General features: G+C 39.0%; 1 protein-coding gene across 4 annotated transcripts in view; it reads left to right on the top strand.

Moving 5' to 3' along the window:
* Window positions 1–21722, top strand: part of Ncoa7 (nuclear receptor coactivator 7) — a 148441-nt gene that overhangs the window by 59559 nt on the left and 67160 nt on the right. For all 4 annotated transcript variants that reach the window (XM_076858280.2, XM_076858279.2, XM_076858278.2 and 1 more), the window contains exon 3: window positions 14499–14719. In XM_076858280.2, coding sequence (XP_076714395.2) covers window positions 14499–14719 — 221 coding nt within the window. The remainder of the gene's footprint in view (window positions 1–14498; window positions 14720–21722) is intronic.

The following is a 21722-nucleotide window of genomic DNA, read 5'->3' as shown; positions in this document are numbered from 1 at the left end:
TGACCCTAACAGAAGTTGTAAAGTAAACCCTTTGTGTACAGTTTGTTTTAATCATCAAATAAATGTTTTTTGAGGCTATTATTTTTATTTAAAGATGAGGGACCTGAAGCTTAAATTTGATAACTTGCCCAGGATGTGCACCCAAGGAACAAAAGAAGATTAAAACACAACGTGGGGCTGGGGTTGTGACTCAGAGGTTGAGTGCTCGTCTAGCATGTGTGAGGTCCTTGGTTCAATCCTCAGCACCACATAAAAATAAATAAATAAAATAAAGGTATTTTGTCCAACTACAACTAAAAAATATTTAAAAAAAGAAAAAAAAAAACACAAACATGTCTACCCGGATGCTGAATTCATTCCACTGTAGCACTGTTTCCCCAAACTCTGAAAGTAGTAAATTCCGGGTTGGACAACCAGGAAAAAACAACCTAGATCCTGAAGGTCAGAACAGTATAGTGACAGGGTTGCAGCCAGAATAGCCAAGAGCAAGAACCAGAGGAAGGGCACAGAGGGAGTTCAATCAGCTCTGTCTGATTAAAAACAGGGAACAGGGTGGTGCTGCCATCCAGAAATTGAGTGCAATAGCTGGACTCAGGGGAAAGAATAAATCACCAACTGAGATTCTAACAAAACATTGCCATAGCTGCTGACAGTTATTTTTTTTTCTTTGTTGGCCTTATAATTACAAAAGTAAAATATGCTTGCTGTATCAAAACATTCAGTAACACCAAATTATATAAATGTAAAAGTTCTCTTCCTTTACCCATTGACCAAAAATTTTCCTGTGCACCTACCCAACATATATATATATATATATATATATATATATATATATATATATATACACACACACACACACACACACACACACACAGAGAACTATATAGTTATTGGTTTGAGGACATTTTGCTATATTTTTAATTTTTTTGCCTCCCAAAAATAAAGTGATATTATAATAGCATTCTGCAACTCTTTTCATGTAATGATGGTATATCTACATCTTTTATGTTAGTACTCTATTTCCCTATAGTAGCAATTTTGTAAGAAGACATTATGTGTTAAAGAGGTCTGTAAGGTCCTCATGGTTGATCAATTTTTACATATTCTACTTTCTATAGCTAGCAGACCCAAATTGTAGGGCAGTGTGTTTTTTGTTGGGTTGGCTTTTTAGGTGGTTCTCGTTGTTTTTGTTTTTTTGATAGTCCTTATGTATGGATGGTGTTTTATCTTGACCTCTGTATTGTCCCAGGTCGGGGGCTCTGTGGTGGAAGGAAAATGCAATCAGATATGAGACACAGAGGAGAACAGGGACGTGTATGACTCCTGGAAAGTTTTAGCTTGGATTTTTAAAAATATTTTTTAAAACGTCAAAACAACTTTTGCATGTTTCCTGATCTTCTCAGCCAAATATAAACTTCTAGAGCCAGGCCGGACCTTGAAAATCATTTCAGCCTCTTGCTTTTGTTTACTTAGAAGCCCCAGAGAGCTAATCATATTTCCAAAGAAGGTCACAGAGCTGATTTCTAAGAGGGCCAAGGCCAGAACCCAAATCTGGGTTTCAAACTTCCTGGAAGTATGCTTTCTGTTGAAGTCCACAAGATTGTTAGGCCATTCTGCCCCACATGGTTCATAGAATTTTCAAGGTCCAGTGGATTTTATGTTAAAGTCAAAATAGACATGTATGCCATAAACAGTTCTAAAAGAGGTAGTCCCTGGGGGCTCCTAGGCAACTGGTTCGGACTTCTGCCCTGTGACCTTGGGAAATGGCCCTAGTTTCTCTCAGCCTTCCTTTTCTTATCAGTGGAACAGAGATAAAACTGCCTACCTCAAAGGATTTTTGTGAGAGGGAGAACATTTATAACTGCATGCCAGGGTTCCTGTTTCCTTAGTCATCTGTAGTTGTTGTTAGAAGAAAGCTTTCAAGCTTTTTATAATTATCTTTTTGAAAATGTTAACTCAGTTTTTTGACAAAAGTGTTAAATTAGTTTTACATTAAAAAAAAAAAAACTTCCGCTGATGCGGTGGCACATTTCAGTAATCCCAGCAGCTCAGAAAGTTGAGGCAGGAGAATTGTGAGTACAAAGCCAGCCTCAGCAACGAGGAGACCCTAAGCAACTCAGTGAGACCCTGTCTCAAAATTTAATAAAATGAAAAAGGGCTGTGGATATGGCTCAGTGGTTAAGCACCCTTGAGTTCAATCCCCATTACCAAAATTATTATCATTATTATCATTATGGTTATTATTATTTTTGAATACCTATTAGTATTCAAGTGATATGAAGTTCAAGTATCTGGAGCTGGGGTTGTGGCTCAATGGTAGAGCGCTCGCCTATCACGTGCAAGGTGCTGGGTTTGGTCCTCTGCACCACATTAAAAAAAATGAATAAAGTATCTGAATAAGGAGATGTGAGTCTATTTTTGAGAACATGCTGGTAATCAGAGAAAGCTGTGAAAAGGCATGTTTATAGGAGAGCAGATCTCAACCAAATTAGAACATCGACTCTCTTTATTCATTCAAGAAGCATTAATTAAGTGACTGTGTGCCTTGCGTAGGCCCTGGGAGCACAGCATTAAGAGCAAATTCCTGTCCTCATAAAGCTTTCACTGTAAGCACTCACAAGAGCCTCATCACCTGGTGTCTTCTGTATTGCTTTCTGACAATGAGCACCGCACCTTAGGGAAGGGACCATCGCAAAGCTGCAGAGAGGATCTTGCTCAATGCCTGACCTTTGGTTGCTGCCAGGGTCCCGAACTCATTTCCTTTAGTAAAGGAAAAAGCTTCAGAAGAAAAACAGTTTTCATTCAGCTACAATGATTTCTTCAACATTATCACCTCCTTTACCTCTAAGTCGGTTTGCTAACTGTGGCCCGGGACACGAGTTGGGAGAAAATGAGGTCTGGTTGTATCCTCTAAGTGCCTTCACTATTTTAATGTAAAAAAAGCTGGAATATTCAAGAATAATAATACTTTTTTTTAAAAAAAAAAGCTCTTCAATATTCCATTATGGGAAGGCACATATAGGAAGTTCAAAATCATGGCTTCATTCTTCTGCACTTGGGGAAGGTCTGAGTGGTAACATTTCCCTTCCCTTCTGGCTTTCATTTATCTCCCTTAAACCATGATTGCTTCTTAGTTTCAGCACTGCACTTAAGTTTTACCCATTTTATTTTCCTACATTTTGAAAAATTTCTAGTGGGAACAGGTGTTACTTTTGTAATAACGAGTAATAAATAATATTGTAAAAAGTAGACAGGCAAGGAGAGAATGAAAGACTGACGTGATCAGTGGGAGCAGAGATCAAGAAGAGAAGATGAATTTGATGAGGAGAGATTTAGGAGCTAGAACTGACAGGGCTTGGGTACAATAGTGGGAGGGGGTTGAATTTAAAACACTTGTTTTATGTAATTGTGATTTATTTTAAACAAAGACAAGTACAAATAATAAAGGTTTGGGGGTTCTGTTTTTTAGTTTTTAAGCTGTGCTCACCACAGTCAAATCTTAAATGTCCATTAATAGTTTTTTTCAATCACTTATCTGTAAGATGATTTGCCAAGTATTGTTTTTTAGTTCACAATATAAATAAGTGTATATCCGATGTCATTTTAAAAGCTTACATGAAATAAGTGGAGTTTATTTTTCTGCAAGACCATTTTTCCTCCAGTTTACCTTAGTGATGACCAATTAGTGATTTACCCATTTAGTGATAACAAATCCCTATTGTAAGGATTAATTACCACAGTAGATATTGGCTTGAAAAAACAAAAGAGAAGGGCTAGAGAACAAACACTGTAAAGAGGAATGTTTGGAGATCATCAGCCATACCACATTTCTAGGTTGGCAGTTATTTATACTTAGAAAAGTTGTCAAAAATACATTTCTATGCTGAGAATGAGGGATTTTACAGGTTTCCATAAATCCATCTGATTTCTAGTTGAGTTGTAAAATCAGAATGTTCTAGTTATATTGACAACCTCCATAGAAATAAATTCTCCCGCAGTATTCTAGACAAAAGACATAGATGATAATAGAATTTCTCAGGTATTAAATCTTGCTCTCTTTTCTGTTAAAGAAGTTTGGGATTGCTGTTTTTCTGGTCTTTTTTTTTTTTTTTCCTGAAGAAACAACTCTGTTTGGCTATATGTGTTGACAATAATGTTCCATGTGGAAAAGGGAGAAAAATGAATAAAACAATGTATCCCATTTTGTTATTTCTCTGTGTGAAAATCAGTCTCTAATGAGATGTCCCCAAACAGTACTCTGTTCATCGAAACACATGCCCTAGATCTGAGTAACTCTAATTATCGTGGAGGCAGTGAAATGAGGACATTTCAATGAACCTAAAGTGGAAAAACTCAGAAGATTAAAAGGCAGCATATCTCAGGCTGCATAAAACTAATTTTCAACATCTATTTTCTCTCCTGGAAAAATCATTTTTGAATGGTGCAAAAAGGTTCATTTCAAGCATTTTTTTTTTTCAGCGAATGCATTGGAAAATAATATCAGCCCATCCGTAGCCATCATTTTGGAGAGAGACCAGCTCTCTTCAGAGACAAACCTCTCTGTGTAAAAAAATTATGTCTGTATATTAACTAGGCTCATGCACTTCAGTTGAGTCTCATATAGTAATCCTGATCAGGAGAAAAATTGTTTTATTAGAAGCATTATCAGACCAAACTTTTATGAAGATCTACCTACTCTTTTTCCAGAAAAAGAGTTTAAAATCAGATGATACAAAATGAAACCATATTTACTGAAATAGTCCCACTTTATGAGTCTCTAATTTGTTTGGTTTGTGATTTTATTTAACAAGCAAACATAAAAAGATAGCTAATTACAAGCAAACATAAAAAGTGTATTTATCTGTGACTTTTTTCCAACTGTCTTATCTCTTGAGCTATGTACTGATTTATTAGTCAATGAAAAATATAAGAACTGCTTCTCAGTGTTCATTGTGTAACAGCCTACTTTAAATATCTTATTGGAATAGGGGGCCTTTGTCCCCAAAGCAGGGTGTGTCATGAACCTTACCATGCTTCGTTTTCATGTTAATGTGTGATTGGGTTAGGGGATATTTTAGTATTTTGGGTCTTATTTGTTTTCCATCATTTGTTGAGATATATTATCTCAGCTAATCGTAATTTAAAAAAAAAAATCTGGGGATCCAACATGGCGGCCGGCGAGGAAGCTGCACTTTCAATATCTCCACATTAACGGGATCAGAAACACCAATTAAAACAGCTACATTCTACCTACTGAGGATCTTCTAGCAAAATTCCGTTGAAAGGAGACCTGCCGAGAATTAGTAAGTTTATTAGACGTGACAGTTTGCCCCAAACAAGTGAAACTTGACTGGCAGCGCGGGCTCAGAGTCCAATCCCGCGGCCACCCGCCGCTTCTGCAAGCGGCAGGCGGCCCAGAGCAGCGCGGCAGAAGGGTCCCCGCCCAGCCAGCAGACAGCGCCCGCCATCCCGGCTACCCTGGCGGCCCTGCTTTCGCCCGGCGAACAGCCACCCCACCCGGCTGGTTCTTAGCCACGCCGCTGCAGACACCCGGCTTTACAAGCACCCCCGGAGGCCCTGCTCGGCGAGAAGGGTCCCCGCCCTGCCGGCAGACAGCTCCTGCCATTCCGCTCTTGTTCTGCAAGCAGCTACCCCGCCCGCTTGGTTCTTAGCCACGAGGCTGCAGCCGCCCGGCTTTACAAGCACCCCCGGCGACCCTGCTCTGCGAGAAGGGTCCCCGCCCTGCCGGCAGACAGCTCCCGCCATTCCGCTCTTGTTCTGCAAACAGCTAGCCCGCCCGCTTGGTTCTTAGCCACGAGGCTGCAGCCGCCCGGCTTTACAAGCGCCCCCGGCGACCCTGCTCGGCGAGAAGGGTCCCCGCCCTGCCGGCAGACAGCTCCCGCCATTCCACTCTTGTTCTGCAAGCAGCCACCCCGCCCGCTTGGTTCTTAGCCACGAGGCTGCAGCCTCCCGGCTTTACAAGCGCCCCCGGCGACCCTGCTCGGCGAGAAGGGTCCCCGCCCTGCCGGCAGACAGCTCCCGCCATTCCGCTCTTGTTCTGCAAGCAGCCACCCCGCCCGCTTGGTTCTTAGCCACGAGGCTGCAGCCGCCCGGCTTTACAAGCACCCCCGGCGACCCTGCTCCGTGAGAAGGGTCCCCGCCCTGCCGGCAGACAGCTCCCGCCATTCCGCTCTTGTTCTGCAAACAGCTAGCCCGCCCGCTTGGTTCTTAGCCACGAGGCTGCAGCCGCCCGGCTTTACAAGCGCCCCCGGCGACCCTGCTCGGCGAGAAGGGTCCCCGCCCTGCCGGCAGACAGCTCCCGCCATTCCGCTCTTGTTCTGCAAACAGCTAGCCCGCCCGCTTGGTTCTTAGCCACGAGGCTGCAGCCGCCCGGCTTTACAAGCGCCCCCGGCGACCCTCCTCGGCGAGAAGGGTCCCCGCCCTGCCGGCAGACAGCTCCCGCCATTCCGCTCTTGTTCTGCAAACAGCCAGCCCGCCCGCTTGGTTCTTAGCCACGAGGCTGCAGCCGCCCGGCTTTACAAGCGCCCCCGGCGACCCTCCTCGGCGAGAAGGGTCCCTGCCCGGCCAACAGACAGTTTCCGCCATCCCGGCTACCCTGCCGGTCCCGCTCTTGCCCTGCAAACAGCCACCCCGCCCGCCTGGGTCTTAGACACGCGGCGGCAGCCGCCCAGCTTTACAAGCACCCCCAGCGGCCCTGCTCGTCGAGAAGGGTCCCTGCCCGGCCGGCAGACAGCTCCCACCATCCCGGCACTCCTGGCGGCCCGCCCGCTCTGCGAAGGGTTACCCCACCCGGCTCTTAGCCACGCGGGCGCCATCTGCCTGGCGCTGAGGGAGCCCCCGGCGGCCCAGCGCAGCCAGAAGGGTCCCCGCCTGGCCCGACAGAAGGCACGTGCCCTTCCGGCTCTGCTAACGGCCCTGCCCACCCAGGAAAGGGCTCCCCACCTTGAGAGGATGGGAAGGAAATCTAACCAAGCCTCTATGAATTAGCGAACTGGGATCTAAAACCAGAGATTATATCAGACCAGAGACAAGCCAGTTCCACCTCTCCCTTCGGTCACTCCTGCAAGGAGCCAGGGGCCCGCCATAGCAGAGAGGGGAAGTCACCAAAGATCGGCCAAAGAGATTCCTTCCCAGCGGACTCTAAATTAGCAGGAGCGGCGAGGGAGCCGGACGGAGCTGGCGGGAACCGCGGCAGCGGCACGGGAACCGGCGGGAGCTGAGGCGGCGCTGACGCAGGAGCCGGCGGGAGCCGCGCGGCGCGGGTCTCCCAGCTACAGCCCCCACCAGTGCTGACAACTGAGGTCTCTTGCACCAGATACGGGGGCGTGGCTACCAGAAGAACGAAACGCGATCAGTATGAAAAGACAAGGAAAGAAAGGACCACAAGCAATGCAGGTCAACTCAACTTTAGAAGAGGTAATATCTGCAGCAGATGGAATGTCAGATAAAGAATTCAGGATATACATGCTTCAGATGATCTGGAGTCTCAAGGAAGACATTAGACAGCAAAATCAGACAATGAAAGACCACTTCGACCACTTCGACAATAAATTACACAAACAAATCCAAGAAGCAAAAGATCAATTATACAGGGAGATAGAGGTTATAAAAAACAAACAAACAGAAATCCTGGAAATGCAGGAAACAATAAACCAACTTAAAAACTCAATTGAGAATACTACCAGCAGAGTAGAACACTTAGAAGATAGAACATCAGACAATGAAGACAAAGTATTTCAACTGGAGAAGAACATAGACAGCTCAGCAAAGCTGTTAAGAAACCATGAGCAGAACATTCAAGAAATATGGGATAACATAAAGAGACCCAACTTAAGGGTCATGGGGATACAGGAAGGTATTGAGGTCCAAACCAAAGGAATGACCAATCTATTCAACGAAATAATACGAGAAAACTTCCCAGACTTGAAGAATGAGACAGAATCCCAAATCCTAGAAGCCTACAGGACGCCGAATGTGCAAAATCATAAGAGAGCCACACCTAGACACATTATAATGAAGATGCCCAACATACAGAATAAGGAGAGAATTTTAAAAGCTACAAGAGAAAGGAAGCAGATTACATTTAGGGGTAAACCAATCAGGATAACAGCTGATCTTTCAACACAGACTCTGAAAGCTAGAAGATCCTGGAATAACATATTTCAAACGTTGAAAGAAAAGGGGTTCCAACCAAGAATTGTGTATCCCGCGAAATTAAGCTTCAGGATGGAAGATGAAATTAAAACCTTCCATGATAAACAAAAGTTAAAAGAATTTGCAGCTAGAAAACCAGCTCTTCAAAACATCCTCGGCAAAATATTACAGGAAGAGGAAATGGAAAATATCAATGAAAACCAACAGCGGGAGGTAGTACAGTAAAGGTGGGGGGGAATAATCAAAGAGGAAAACAAACCATGTTTAGTAACATTAATAAATAAATATGGATGGAAGAACAAACCATATCTCAATAATAACTCTAAATGTCAATGGCTTAAACTCACCAATTAAGAGACACAGGCTAGCAGAATGGATCACTAAACAAGACCCAACAATATGCTGCCTTCAGGAGACACATCTGATAGGAAAAGACATACATAGACTGAAGGTGAAAGGTTGGGAAAAATCATATCACTCATATGGAATTCGCAAACAAGCAGGAGTGTCCATACTCATTTCAAATAAAATAGATTTCAAGCCAAAGTTAATCAAAAGGGATGAAGAGGGACACTACATACTTCTCAAGGGAACCATACACCAACAAGACATAACAATTATAAATATATATGCCCCAAACAATGGTGCAGCTATGTTCATCAAACAAACTCTTCTCAAGTTCAAGAGTCTAATAGACCACCATACAATAATCATGGGAGACTTCAACACACCTCTCTCACCACTGGACAGATCTTCCAAACAAAAGTTGAATAAGGAAACTATAGAGCTCAATAACACAATTAATAACCTAGACTTAATTGACATATATAGAATATACCACCCAACATCAAGCAGTTACACTTTTTTCTCAGCAGCACATGGATCCTTCTCAAAAATAGATCATATATTATGTCACAGGGCAACTATTAGACAATATAAAGGAGTAGAGATAATACCATGCATATTATCTGATCATAATGGAATGAAATTGAAAATCAACAATAAAAGAAGTAAGGAAAAATCATGCATCACTTGGAGAATGAACAATAGGTTACTGAATGATCAATGGGTTATAGAAGACATCAAGGAGGAAATTAAAAAATTCTTAGAGATAAATGAAAACACAGACACAACATATCGGAATCTATGGGACACATTGAAAGCAGTTCTAAGAGGAAAATTTATTGCTTGGAGTTCATTCCTTAAAAAAAGAAAAAACCAACAAATAAATGATCTAATACTTCAACTCAAAATCCTAGAAAAAGAAGAGCAAAAAAACAGCAAAAGAAGTAGAAGACAAGAAATAATTAAAATCAGAGCTGAAATTAATGAAATCGAAACGAAAGAAACAATTGAAAAAATTGACAAAACTAAAAGTTGGTTCTTTGAAAAAATAAATAAAATCGACAGACCCTTAGCCACGCTAACAAAGAGAAGAAGAGAGAGAACTCAAATTACCAGCATACGGGATGAAAAAGGCAATATCACAACAGACACTTCAGAAATACAGAAGATTATCAGAAATTATTTTGAATCCTTATACTCCAATAAAATAGAAGATAGTGAAGGCATCGATAAATTTCTTAAGTCATATGATTTGCCCAGATTGAGCCAAGAGGATATTGACAACCTAAACAGACCAATATCAATTGAGGAAATAGAAGATACCATCAAAAGACTACCAACTAAGAAAAGCCCAGGACCGGATGGGTATACAGCAGAGTTTTTCAAAACCTTTAAAGAGGAATTAACACCAATACTTTTCAAGCTATTTAAGGAAATAGAAAAAGAGGGAGAACTTCCAAATTCATTCTATGAGGCCAACATCACCCTGATTCCTAAACCAGACAAAGACACTTCAAAGAAAGAAAACTACAGACCAATATCTCTAATGAACCTAGATGCAAAAATCCTCAATAAACTTCTGGCGAACCAGATACAAAAACATATCAAAAAAATTGTGCACCATCATCAGGTAGGATTTATCCCTGGGATGCAAGGTTGGTTCAATATACGGAAATCAATAAATGTTATTCACCACATCAACAGGCTTAAAAATAAGAACCATATGGTCATCTCGATAGATGCGGAAAAAGCATTCGACAAAGTACAGCATCCCTTTATGTTCAAAACTCTAGAAAAACTAGGGATAACAGGAACATACCTCAACATTGTAAAAGCAATCTATGCTAAGCCTCAGGCTAGCATCATTCTGAATGGAGAAAAACTGAAGGCGTTCCCTCTAAAATCTGGAACAAGACAGGGATGCCCTCTCTCACCACTTCTGTTCAACATAGTTCTCGAATCACTGGCCAGAGCAATTAGACAGACGAAAGAAATTAAAGGCATAAAAATAGGAAAAGAAGAACTCAAATTATCACTATTTGCAGATGACATGATTCTATACCTAGCAGACCCAAAAGGGTCTACAAAGAAACTATTAGAGCTAATAAATGAATTCAGCAAAGTGGCAGGCTATAAGATCAACACGCATAAATCAAAGGCATTCCTGTATATCAGCAACAAATCCTCTGAAATGGAAATGAGGACAACCACCCCATTCACAATATCCTCAAAGAAAATAAAATACTTGGGAATCAACCTAACAAAAGAGGTGAAAGACTTATACAATGAAAACTACAGAACCCTAAAGAGAGAAATAGAAGAAGATCTTAGAAGATGGAAAAATATACCCTGTTCATGGATAGGTAGAAGTAACATCATCAAAATGGCGATATTACCAAAAGTTCTCTATAGGTTTAATGCAATGCCAATCAAAATCCCAACGGCATTTCTTGTAGAAATAGAGAAAGCAATCATGAAATTCATATGGAAAAATAAAAGACCCAGAATAGCAAAAACAATTCTAAGCAGGAAATGTGAATCAGGCGGCATAGCTATACCAGACTTCAAACTATACTACAGAGCAATAGTAACAAAAACAGCATGGTACTGGTACCAAAACAGGCAGGTGGACCAATGGTACAGAATAGAGGACACAGAAACCAATCCACAAAACTACAACTATCTTATATTTGATAAAGGGGCTAAAAGCATGAAATGGAAGAAGGATAGCATCTTCAACAAATGGTGTTGGGAAAACTGGAAATCCATATGCAACAAAATGAAACTGAATCCCTTTCTCTCGCCATGCACAAAAGTTAACTCAAAGTGGATCAAGGAACTTGATATCAAATCAGAGACATGGCGTCTGATAGAAGAAAAAGTTGGCTATGATCTACATACTGTGGGGTCGGGCTCCAAATTCCTCAATAGGACACCCATAGCACAACAGTTAATAACTAGAATCAACAAATGGGACTTACTAAAACTAAAAAGTTTTTTCTCAGCAAAAGAAACAATAAGAGAGGTGAATAGGGAGCCTACGTCCTGGGAACAAATCTTTACTCCTCACACTTCAGACAGAGCCCTAATATCCAGAATATACAAAGAACTAAAAAAATTAGACAATGAGATAACGAATAACCCAATCAACAAATGGGCCAAGGACCTGAACAGAAATTTCTCAGAGGAGGACATACAATCAATCAACAAGTATATGAAAAAATGCTCACCATCTCTAGCAGTCAGAGAAATGCAAATCAAAACCACCCTAAGATACCATCTCACTCCAGTAAGATTGGCAGCCATTAGGAAGTCAAACAGCAACAAGTGCTGGCGAGGATGTGGGGAAAAGGGTACTCTTGTACATTGCTGGTGGGACTGCAAATTGGTGCGGCCAATTTGGAAAGCAGTATGGAGATTTCTTGGAAAGCTCGGAATGGAACCACCATTTGATCCAGCTATTCCACTACTCGGTCTATTCCCTAAAGACCTAAAAAGAGCACACTATAGGGACACTGCTACATCCATGTTCATAGCAGCACAATTCACAATAGCAAGACTGTGGAACCAACCTAGATGCCCTTCAATAGACGAATGGATAAAAAAAATGTGGCATTTATACACAATGGAGTATTACTCTGCATTAAGAAATGACAAAATCATAGAATTTGGAGGGAAATGGATGGCATTAGAGCAGATTATGCTAAGTGAAGCTAGCCAATCCCTTAAAAACAAATGCCAAATGTCTTCTTTGATATAAGGAGAGTTACTAAGAACAGAGTAGGGAAGAAGAGCATGAGAAGAAGATTAACATTAAACAGGGATGAGAGGTGGGAGGGAAAGGGAGAGAGAAGGGAAATTGCATGTAAATGGAAGGAGACCCTCAGGGGTATACAAAATTACATACAAGAGGAAGTGAGGGGAAAGGAGGGAAAATATAAGGGGGAGAAATGAATTACAGTAGAGGGGGTAGAGAGAGAAGAGGGGAGGGGAGGGGGGAGGGGGGATAGCGGAGGATGGGAAAGGCAGCAGAATACAACAGACTCCAGAATGGCAATATGTAAATCAATGTGCAACTGATGTGATTCTGCAATCTGTATATGGGGTAAAAATGGGAGTTCATATCCCACTTGAATCAAAGTGTGAATTATGATATATCAAAAACTATGTAATGTTTTGAACAACCTACAATAAAAATTAATTAAAAAAAAAAAAAAAGAAAGGAAAAAAAAAATAAATAAATAAATATCACACATGGGATCCTCTTCAAAAAATTAAAAAAAAAAAAAAAAAAAAAAATCTGCTGATACATAAGGAAATAATTGTTGTTTGTTTTAAAATATTTTTTTAGTTGTTCATAGACCTTTATTTTATTCATTTATTTATATATGGTGTTGAGAATTGAACCCAGTGCCTCACACATGTGAGGCAAGTGCTCTACCACTGAGCCCCAGCCCCAGCCCAATTGTCGCTTTTAATATGAGAAGACTGAGGCTAGAGGAGTCTGGTTTCTAGACTGAGTGTAGAGCTCTCTAATGGGTCCAGGCCTTACGGAGAGACCTTTCTTGACTGTTGGAGGTATTTGTCTACTGTCACAGAGCAAAGCAGCAGAAGACCAAATATTACCTCTGTATTATCCTTCAGTTATGTCAGTTTTCTACCCATACTTTCCTCATCCATTGTCCAGATGCATAAAAAGACAAAGGATTGAAATAAGAGAAAGCAAATTGTGCCTAGATAATTTCTATCTACATGAAGAAATGTCCTCATTTTAAAAAAAATGCATGTAAGCAGAGTGCCACAGGTATGAGAGTCCAAGGCCTTTGTTCTAGAACAAAGGGTTTACACTTTGCTAAAGCATAGACGTTCTCAAAAAGGACCAGAAGCATAGAAGTGACACATGAAATAATTACAGAGTAATGCACCAATTGGAAATTATTTTTGAGTTACTGGATTTCAGTGAATTGTGACAAACTTTCTCTCATATGTCTTGGACTCAGAGGTAAAAAATTGAAAGCATCAAATATGTTTACGGAGGTATCAGCTATTAGTAGTAATTATCAGCTATTGTTAGTAATCATAATGATAATTATATATTGTCATTATGGATTTTCTATCTCAGGAAATTCTGTTCTTTCTTTAATACTCCTGTAATACCATGTGTAAAGGAAAAGAATTATTTATATCTGAACCATTTCACATCTTGCCAAAACTTAATAGTGAACACGTAAGCCAATTATAAAGGACTTGTTTTACTTATGTGCATGCCCAATAGTCCAAAGGTATCACTGAACACCAGAAGTGCTTTTTAAAAAACATAACATACCAAATATGGCATTATAGTAAGGGTACTATATATCTTGTTTAAAAAAAGATTATGCAACATTTAGTAGCCTATAGAGAATCTCATTTTTCCTAAGGCCTAAGACATTACTGATATTCTTTTTAAAAATATTTTTATTAGTTGTTGATGATGTTGTTTTATTTTATTTGTGTATTTACATGTGATGCTGAGAATCAAACCCAGTGCCTCACACATGCTAGGTATACACTCTGCTACTGAGCTATAATCCTAGCCCTGACACTTTTATCATATATTGTGGATATAATTGAGGAAGATTTATAGGCCTCCACATAAGATGACAGAAATGATGAGAAAATTTTAAAACCAAGAAAATGTAATTAAGAATATTACAGGCTGGGGATGTGGCTCAAGCGGTAACATACTCGCCTGGCATCACGGAGCGCTGGGTTCGATCCTCAGCACCATATAAAAAAATAAAGATGTTGTATCCACCGAAAACTAAAAAATAAATATTAAAAAATTCTCTCTCTCTCTTAAAAAAAAGAATATTATAAGGAATGTGTTTTCTGCATTAGTTAATTAGTTTTCAAAGCTTGACAACATGAAATTAATAGGATTCCTTCTAGCAAATCATGTCTCCATTGTTTTCCCCTTATTTCCCCCTTATTCTTAGATTGAAAAAGAAAAAGCAAGCCAAACAAAATGCGGAAACAGCCTCAGCTATAGCCACAAGGACACATCCTGGGAAAGAAGATGCTAATGCAGTCATTTTGGAACCAGACAAGTGCAACATTGCTGTAGAAGAAGAGTATGTTACTGATGAGAAGAAAAAAAGAAAAAATAACCAGTTAAAGGAAATCAGACGTACAGAACTGAAGAGATATTATAGTATTGGTAAGTATTGGTAGCTCTACGGCAGTATTTCCATTTTAAAAATCTGTAATTGTTTTTAGAAGACTAATTTATAAGTGAATCATCATAACAATAATATCCATTTATGAGCAGCTACCACATGCCTCAGGCTCTTCTTTATATATGTAACATCTTATATAAATGAATAGTAATGAAATAATGTCATGTTTCATTCAACTTTGCATTCCTAGCATCTAGCATAGTGCCTAATACTTATCGTATGCTAATAAACATTTATCTAATGAGTTATTATTCTCCCTGTAGGAGAAATGTTTATTATTTTTCTTAATGTGTATAGGCATATCCATGAAAGAAGCACCTGCAATTTTTGACATCAGTTAAACAAGAGAATAGGGAGGAGATATGACTTCATATTTGTCAGTTGAAAAAAAAAATGCTTGGGCATTTTAGTTAACGGGAAGCTTAGAAAAAGTCCACAGTGTTATATAGTTTCTCAGAATAGCTGTTACATCTGAAACTGCATAAGCAATAATGGCATATTTATCTTCAGTCAAATCATTCAGCTTCCTCTATTGTTTTGTCATATGTAAGCATGGAATAGTTTCCAAAGAGAATGCAAAGAAAGGGTACCCAGAGTCAGAACTTGTTATGGCATACAGGTTACAGCATGCTTAAATTACTAGGCAAAGGGGAAGAAAACTGAAGGAGGCATCTGAGAACACATTACAAATGCAGCATATAAGACATGTCTTATAGAAGAGTAAGGGAGCTTGTTCCGGAGGGCCGTCTACTTGGTCCCCATTAATACCAGAATAACAGTATCTATGCTTCATGTGACTTTCTTACTGTGCTCCTCAAAGATAAAATGTACTGCCATCAAGGTAGTAGTAAGTGCTGCATTGCTGGCTTTGTTCTGATAGGGATAGATGAAAAATCTGCAGCTAAGAGCATGTGGTTTGCAGCATTACAGTGGGCCAAGATGATTATGTGAAATAAAACTCAGCTAAATGGGTGCTTTTAATCTCAACCTGTGAGTATACTATATAAACTGTCAACGTATTGAAGGAGACTTCTATAGAATTAATAAACTTCCTCTTAAAATTTAAAGTGTTGATATTATCCCTTATATCCAACAAGAGGAAAAGAATGAATAAAAATTGCCTTCTACATCTTGTTTTGCCCATGATTTCTTGTTGTGTTAGAATAGCTTTTTAATGTGGTATACTGTTATAATATCACTGAGACTTAAACAATACCTTTGTCTTTACCTGACTAACTCTACCTGACTCACAGAATCATGGCTCAGTCACCTGTTCATCTGGGAAACCCTCTCTGTCCCTGTCCAGCTTAGATTTCCACTTTTTCCCCCATGGATTTGTGTGATTCTGTGTTTGCAGGCTAGAGTGACTCGGGCCTTGTAGTATCTGCAGGTGCTCTTTAAATGTGCATTGAATAGAAGAATAAATTCATAGAAGAGCAATACCTGTTTTTATTTGTTTGTGTTTCATGAACATTCTGAAAGATATAGGTAACAATGTAGTCATCAGTCAAAATGGTGTGATTTTTTTGGGCAGCAATAGATAAGGAGATGCCATTAGAGCATGTTCTCTTCTCTCAGGAATGACAAGAACAACTGGTTTGGAGGTTTGGGACTTTTACTCATGAGCGTAGAGTGCTTAGATCAACCCTCTGTCTGGGCCACTGAATTCCAGGGCTTCTTGGCCCTTTCCATATCTGCCTGCAGATGACAAACTCAGGTCTTAGCAGGTTTGCTTGGCCTCACAGCATCTGACCCAGGCTTATGGCTTAGATTCCTATCCCAGGATATCATTCTGTACCACTAGGTGGAGCATCAGACCTCAAGTTAAAGGTCACTCCGGTTCCAATTCATTGCAGCTTTTGGTGGCTCTAGTCTAGGGAGGAGAAGAGACATGAAAATGGGAAGATCGGTTGCCTGCCAAGGATATAGACTTCACTTTGTCATTAGTGGGGAGCTGGAGGACTGTATTCTCTCTGATGAATCTGATCTGAGAAGGCATATGGAAGGGGGGCAGAGACTGGGCCCACTGAGGACAGGTTTTTTTTAGGGAAATAGCAGTGTGTGCTGTGCAGTTAAGTGAGTGAGAGTCAAGAACTAACAAATTAGGAAACTCAAGGAGGAGGAAGGAGGATGATGAATTTGTGTTTGGAGCTGTTTTTGAGGTACCAAGTGGATTTGTCTAGAGGGGCCTAGGTTGCAGTTGAAAGACCTATAAATTGCAGGTGTTGGGTGAATTTATATCTGTAAATAAAGTGCTCCACGGAACACACAGAGAGTCAAAACAAGAAGTTCATGGACAACAAATGATAATGTGTATATTTAAAAAGAGCAGGATACATAACAAAATGTTGATAGTAGTTTTCTCTGAGTACAGAAGTTCCAAGGGAGTTTGTTTTCTTTTTGCATATTAAATATTTTATAATTATTTTAAATGTTAATAATCATAAAATACAGAGAACTGAATAACAGAGTAAAAGCAAGGGCTTTGCAAAAAGAACATTAGAGAAAGTTCTGTCAGTGAGATATAAGAGGGTGATTACTTTTTGTAGGTATCCAGTCTACCTCCACGGTATTACCTGCCTGATCTAAAGAAGTCTGTCTTGACAAAAGTTATGTTTTAACTTGTTGAATTAGATTTATCTGTGCCTTACTTAAGCCTTAGGCCATAACTCATTGCTCTCTCTTGACACTGGAACACAGCAGTTAAGATACTGATAAAAAATGGTGTGGAAAGATTGAGTCACTGGAATTGCCTCATTATAACAACATGATGCTGATGCTATAAATGTTTTGTTTCAGTTTTGAGAGCGGACTAGGGAAAAGGAAGTGAAGTAAAACACTGAGGCAGATGGCATCAGATCGATCTAGATCCAGCACCTTTCATGGTGCTTGACACACAGTAGGCATCAAAAAAAAAAAAAAAAAAAAAAGCTTCTAGAACAAGTGAACTCAGCACTTCCATGCTTTCATTTGTATTTGTTCATGTATAGGACTCCTTTTTTCATTTATTCAACAATTCTTAAGGAATAAGAATTGTTCAATAACAACTTATCATAATAAATTTTTCAAAAGTAGCTATTAAGTTGAATGTGATACAAGTATATTGGAATATTCCTAAATGTATCAAAAGATAACTCAACTGTTACAACAACAAAACATATGGAAGTAGCATGAAAATCATATGCCAAGAAACTTTTATATTAAACAAATGCTTATTCCTGAATCTTAGAATAGTATACTTCTATGCTTCTAAGAACATGGAGATAGGGATAGAATGTTACAAATGCATATGATATTTCATTGTAGGGAAGTTCTTCATCTGAAACATGGTTATAAAGGTTTAAGATTGGAAAGAGATGGAGGAATTTTATAAATGAGGGAAGCAAGCTCTATTGGAATAAAATATATTATGATTATGTAATATTTTAATATAAAAAGGATAATGCCAAGAATCCTGGAGAGTATAGTAGGAATTTTAGGAGAATTGTACTTGGGAAGTCATCATATCAAACACAAAGGTCTTAGATTATGGCCAGTTTTGTGATTAACACCGTCAAATATTTGTTTAAGGAGAAGTTTGCAGGATGCACAATGAATTTAGCTTGTTGATAACTAATCTGTATTGTCTGTATTAATCATCTCAAATCTGCTTTTCTTCCTCAATTCAAAAGAACCTTGACAAGAAAAACAAAGACAGTAAAAAACAAATGGAATCTTCTATTTTCCCTTCTATAGATTTTTGGTGTCCATGACAAAATGAACGTAAACAACTACTAAGTTATCTTCCACAGTGGCAACCTTGACGCATTTCCATACACAAACTACTTTTTCTAAGGATTTTTAAAATCCATACATGTGAAAATTTTACATCCATCATTTGCCTTTTGTTTCATATATCAAGTTAAGAAAGCCAAGATTATGTTATTTTGATAAATTAATTTCTAAACACAAATAGGTCAAGCCATAAATGTAGAATGATATTGCTCTTCTATTCAGAAGTAATGATTATTCTGGGACTTCAGAGCTCAAAGAATCAAAGAATGCAGGATTAAAAAGAACTGTCAGGTGAAAAGAACCTAATGAGGGGGCTGAGTGTGGCTCCGTGGTAGAATTGTGCTTGCCATCCGGAGGTCCTGGGTTCAGTCGCCAGGACCAAAACCAAAAAAAAAAACAAAAACAACAACACCAATCCTAACTAATATTTTTCTATTCAAGCAGGATGGGTTTAAGGGACTTGGGTTTAAAATAAGTTGAAATTATTTGGGTGGATATAGTCAGCCCTGTGCTTCTTGGGACCATCAAGAAAATCATATTAAAGTTTTTGTGACATATTAATTAAAGTTTTGTGTGAAACAGGGAGAATGCTTTCAGGAGCCGAAATGTATGCCTGAGTATAGGAATTAAAAGAGCTCACCATATTTAGGGTAGAATTAAAACTCAGTGCTTGGGTACACAGAAGCAAATATTTATAGATCATAGATAAGTAGTAAAAAATAAATAAAAATAAGTCTTGAAAAAGTTACTTATAGAGGAGTAAAGGAGGAGTTAGGCAGAGAACACAAGGGTCATCACATCTAGCTCAAAGCTGTAAGTGAAAGTTGTTTTTCAGGCTTAAAGACAAGACATTCTTAGACAAATGAAACCCCAGGGAATGTACCTGTTGTGTCATAGATTTCCCAAAACAAATTTACTGGGAGGGAGAGATATTATCTGTGACATGACAAGATCTAGGCCTTAAGAATGAAAAAGTCATGAATTAGTGATTAGCTTTGCATTTAATTAAATGTACAATTAACAATACATGAATAAAATTAAATACATAAAATTTAACATACATAACCATTGTAATATGCTTATGTGCATGAATGCAAAAAGGCATCATAATTCTTAAAACCCAAGATCTAACACCTCCCATTTATGTGGCAATTAAATTGTTTTACAATTCTCAGATTCATAATTAGAAAATATTAAGAAATAAGAATAGAAAGAAAGCAAAAAGTACAAATCTTGAATAGGAGGAAATTGAGTTTTCCATATCCCATTACCACATGGCATACTTACCTGCTCCACAGTCTTTATAAATATGTTGAAATCTGAAGAACCAATTTCTTTGTTCCATATTCCAAGCAGTTAATGAGCAGTCCCAGGGACAAAAGTAAAGTTTCTATTCCATGATACTTAAAAGGTACTGAAGTCTTCAGCAGGGGATTCTGGACCTCTCTTGGGCTTCAGTGGTCTATCGTTGCTTTTTCTTCTTGCAGGTACTGTTTTCAACATCATCACTCTTGGTGTTTCCATCCATCTGTTTGCAAAAAACTGCCCTATGTTAAAAAGTTCAAAATATCATGCTGGGTCTGGGGCTCAGTGGCAGAGCACTTGCCTAGCATGTGTGAGGCACTGGGTTTGATCCTTAGCACCACATAAACAAACCAAACAAATAAAGGCATACTTTCCATTTACAACTATAAAAAAATAAATTAAAAAAAAGCTCAAAATATCAACAGTGTGGTAACCTTGTTCTATAGAAAAATTGTTCTGAAGGGAAAAAGGGATTTATAGGCTAAAGTTACATTTTTATACAAACAAGGGGTTATGGATGCCTACAAGGAAGTAGCTGTGAAATAAGCATCCCTGAGCAAACCCAGCTGTGATCATGCTGATTTTGGCTCAAGGAAACTCCTTCGCAGTCCCTATCCCTGTCATTTCACAGTCCCAGTACTCCCATTAACACAGTATATTGTAACCTGTTCTTGTCATTGTTGGAACAGGAGTGTGATGACTCAATGTCTTAAAAGCCCTGCTCCACTCTGAATGGTCTTGAGCTGGGATTAGTCCCATTATAAGAAAAATGGTCTACATCATGCAAGTATCATTCCTGATTCCTGTATTGTGCTTACCATAACTTGTATTATGAAAAATTTCACTGCAACAGAATACCCCAAAATGTTGGACAACAGCTTATGACCAGTGATTTCTAAGTGTTGTAAAACCAAATTAGAAATGTTCGGAGCAGAGTACATGGAAAAATAAAACACCCTGACTCTGTCTTAGTCTATTTGGCTGCTATAGCAAAATATCATAAACTGGGTGGCTTATAAACCACAGATAGATCTCATATTCTGGAGGCTAGAAATTTCAAGATCAAGGCATTGGCAAATTCAGAGCCTGGTGTGGGCCCATTTCCTCATAGTCTGCCATTTTAGTTTTGTTGTCACCTCATATGCGGAAGTGGCAAGAGGTCTGTCTCTCTTGGGGTTCTCTGATAAGGACACTAATCTCATTTATGAGAGTTCTGTTTGAACTAATCACCTCACAAACTTTCCATCTCCTATTACCATGTCCTTGACCAGGAGGATTTGAACATGTGAATTTGGGGAACATAAATATTCAAACTACAAAGATATTGATGATGGGAGAATAATGTGGCTGAATCTTTTTGGAGGGCAGTTTGGTCATTTTTATCAAGAGTGGTACTTTTTGCATATCCTTTGACTCTACAATTTTGCCTGCAGAAGTTCACCCTAAGGAAACAATTTTTTTGTTTCCTTATTGTTGAGCATATTAGAAGATTTAACTACAATGACCATCATTACTTTTTTTAAAAAAGTAGCAGGATAATAAAAATAACAAATGACAGAGTAGATTACAATGTGTCATCTTAAAATGATGTAGGAAAATACTTAATGACATGTAAGTTCTTCACAAAACATTATTATAATAGAAAAGTAGGTTGGCCATATTTATAGATCATTATTACAATTTTATTTTAAAAACTTACCTACCTACATTTACAATGGAGTCTGTAGAGCTGCTGGAAGTATATTTACCAGAAAATGAACACTGGTTCTCTGAACGGAGGTATTTTCTTCTTTTTGTTCATCTGTATTTAAAAATGATTGCTATGGTCTGAATTTGTATACCACCCCCAATTCATCTATTGAAATCATCATCCCCAAGGTAATGATATTAGGTGGTGAGGTTTTT

This window comes from Callospermophilus lateralis, chromosome 6, assembly GCF_048772815.1.
Source record: "Callospermophilus lateralis isolate mCalLat2 chromosome 6, mCalLat2.hap1, whole genome shotgun sequence".
In the NCBI taxonomy this organism is placed as follows: Eukaryota; Metazoa; Chordata; class Mammalia; order Rodentia; family Sciuridae; genus Callospermophilus; species Callospermophilus lateralis.
The sequence above is the reverse complement of the archived record's forward strand: the minus strand, read 5'-3'. Positions and strand labels throughout refer to the sequence as shown.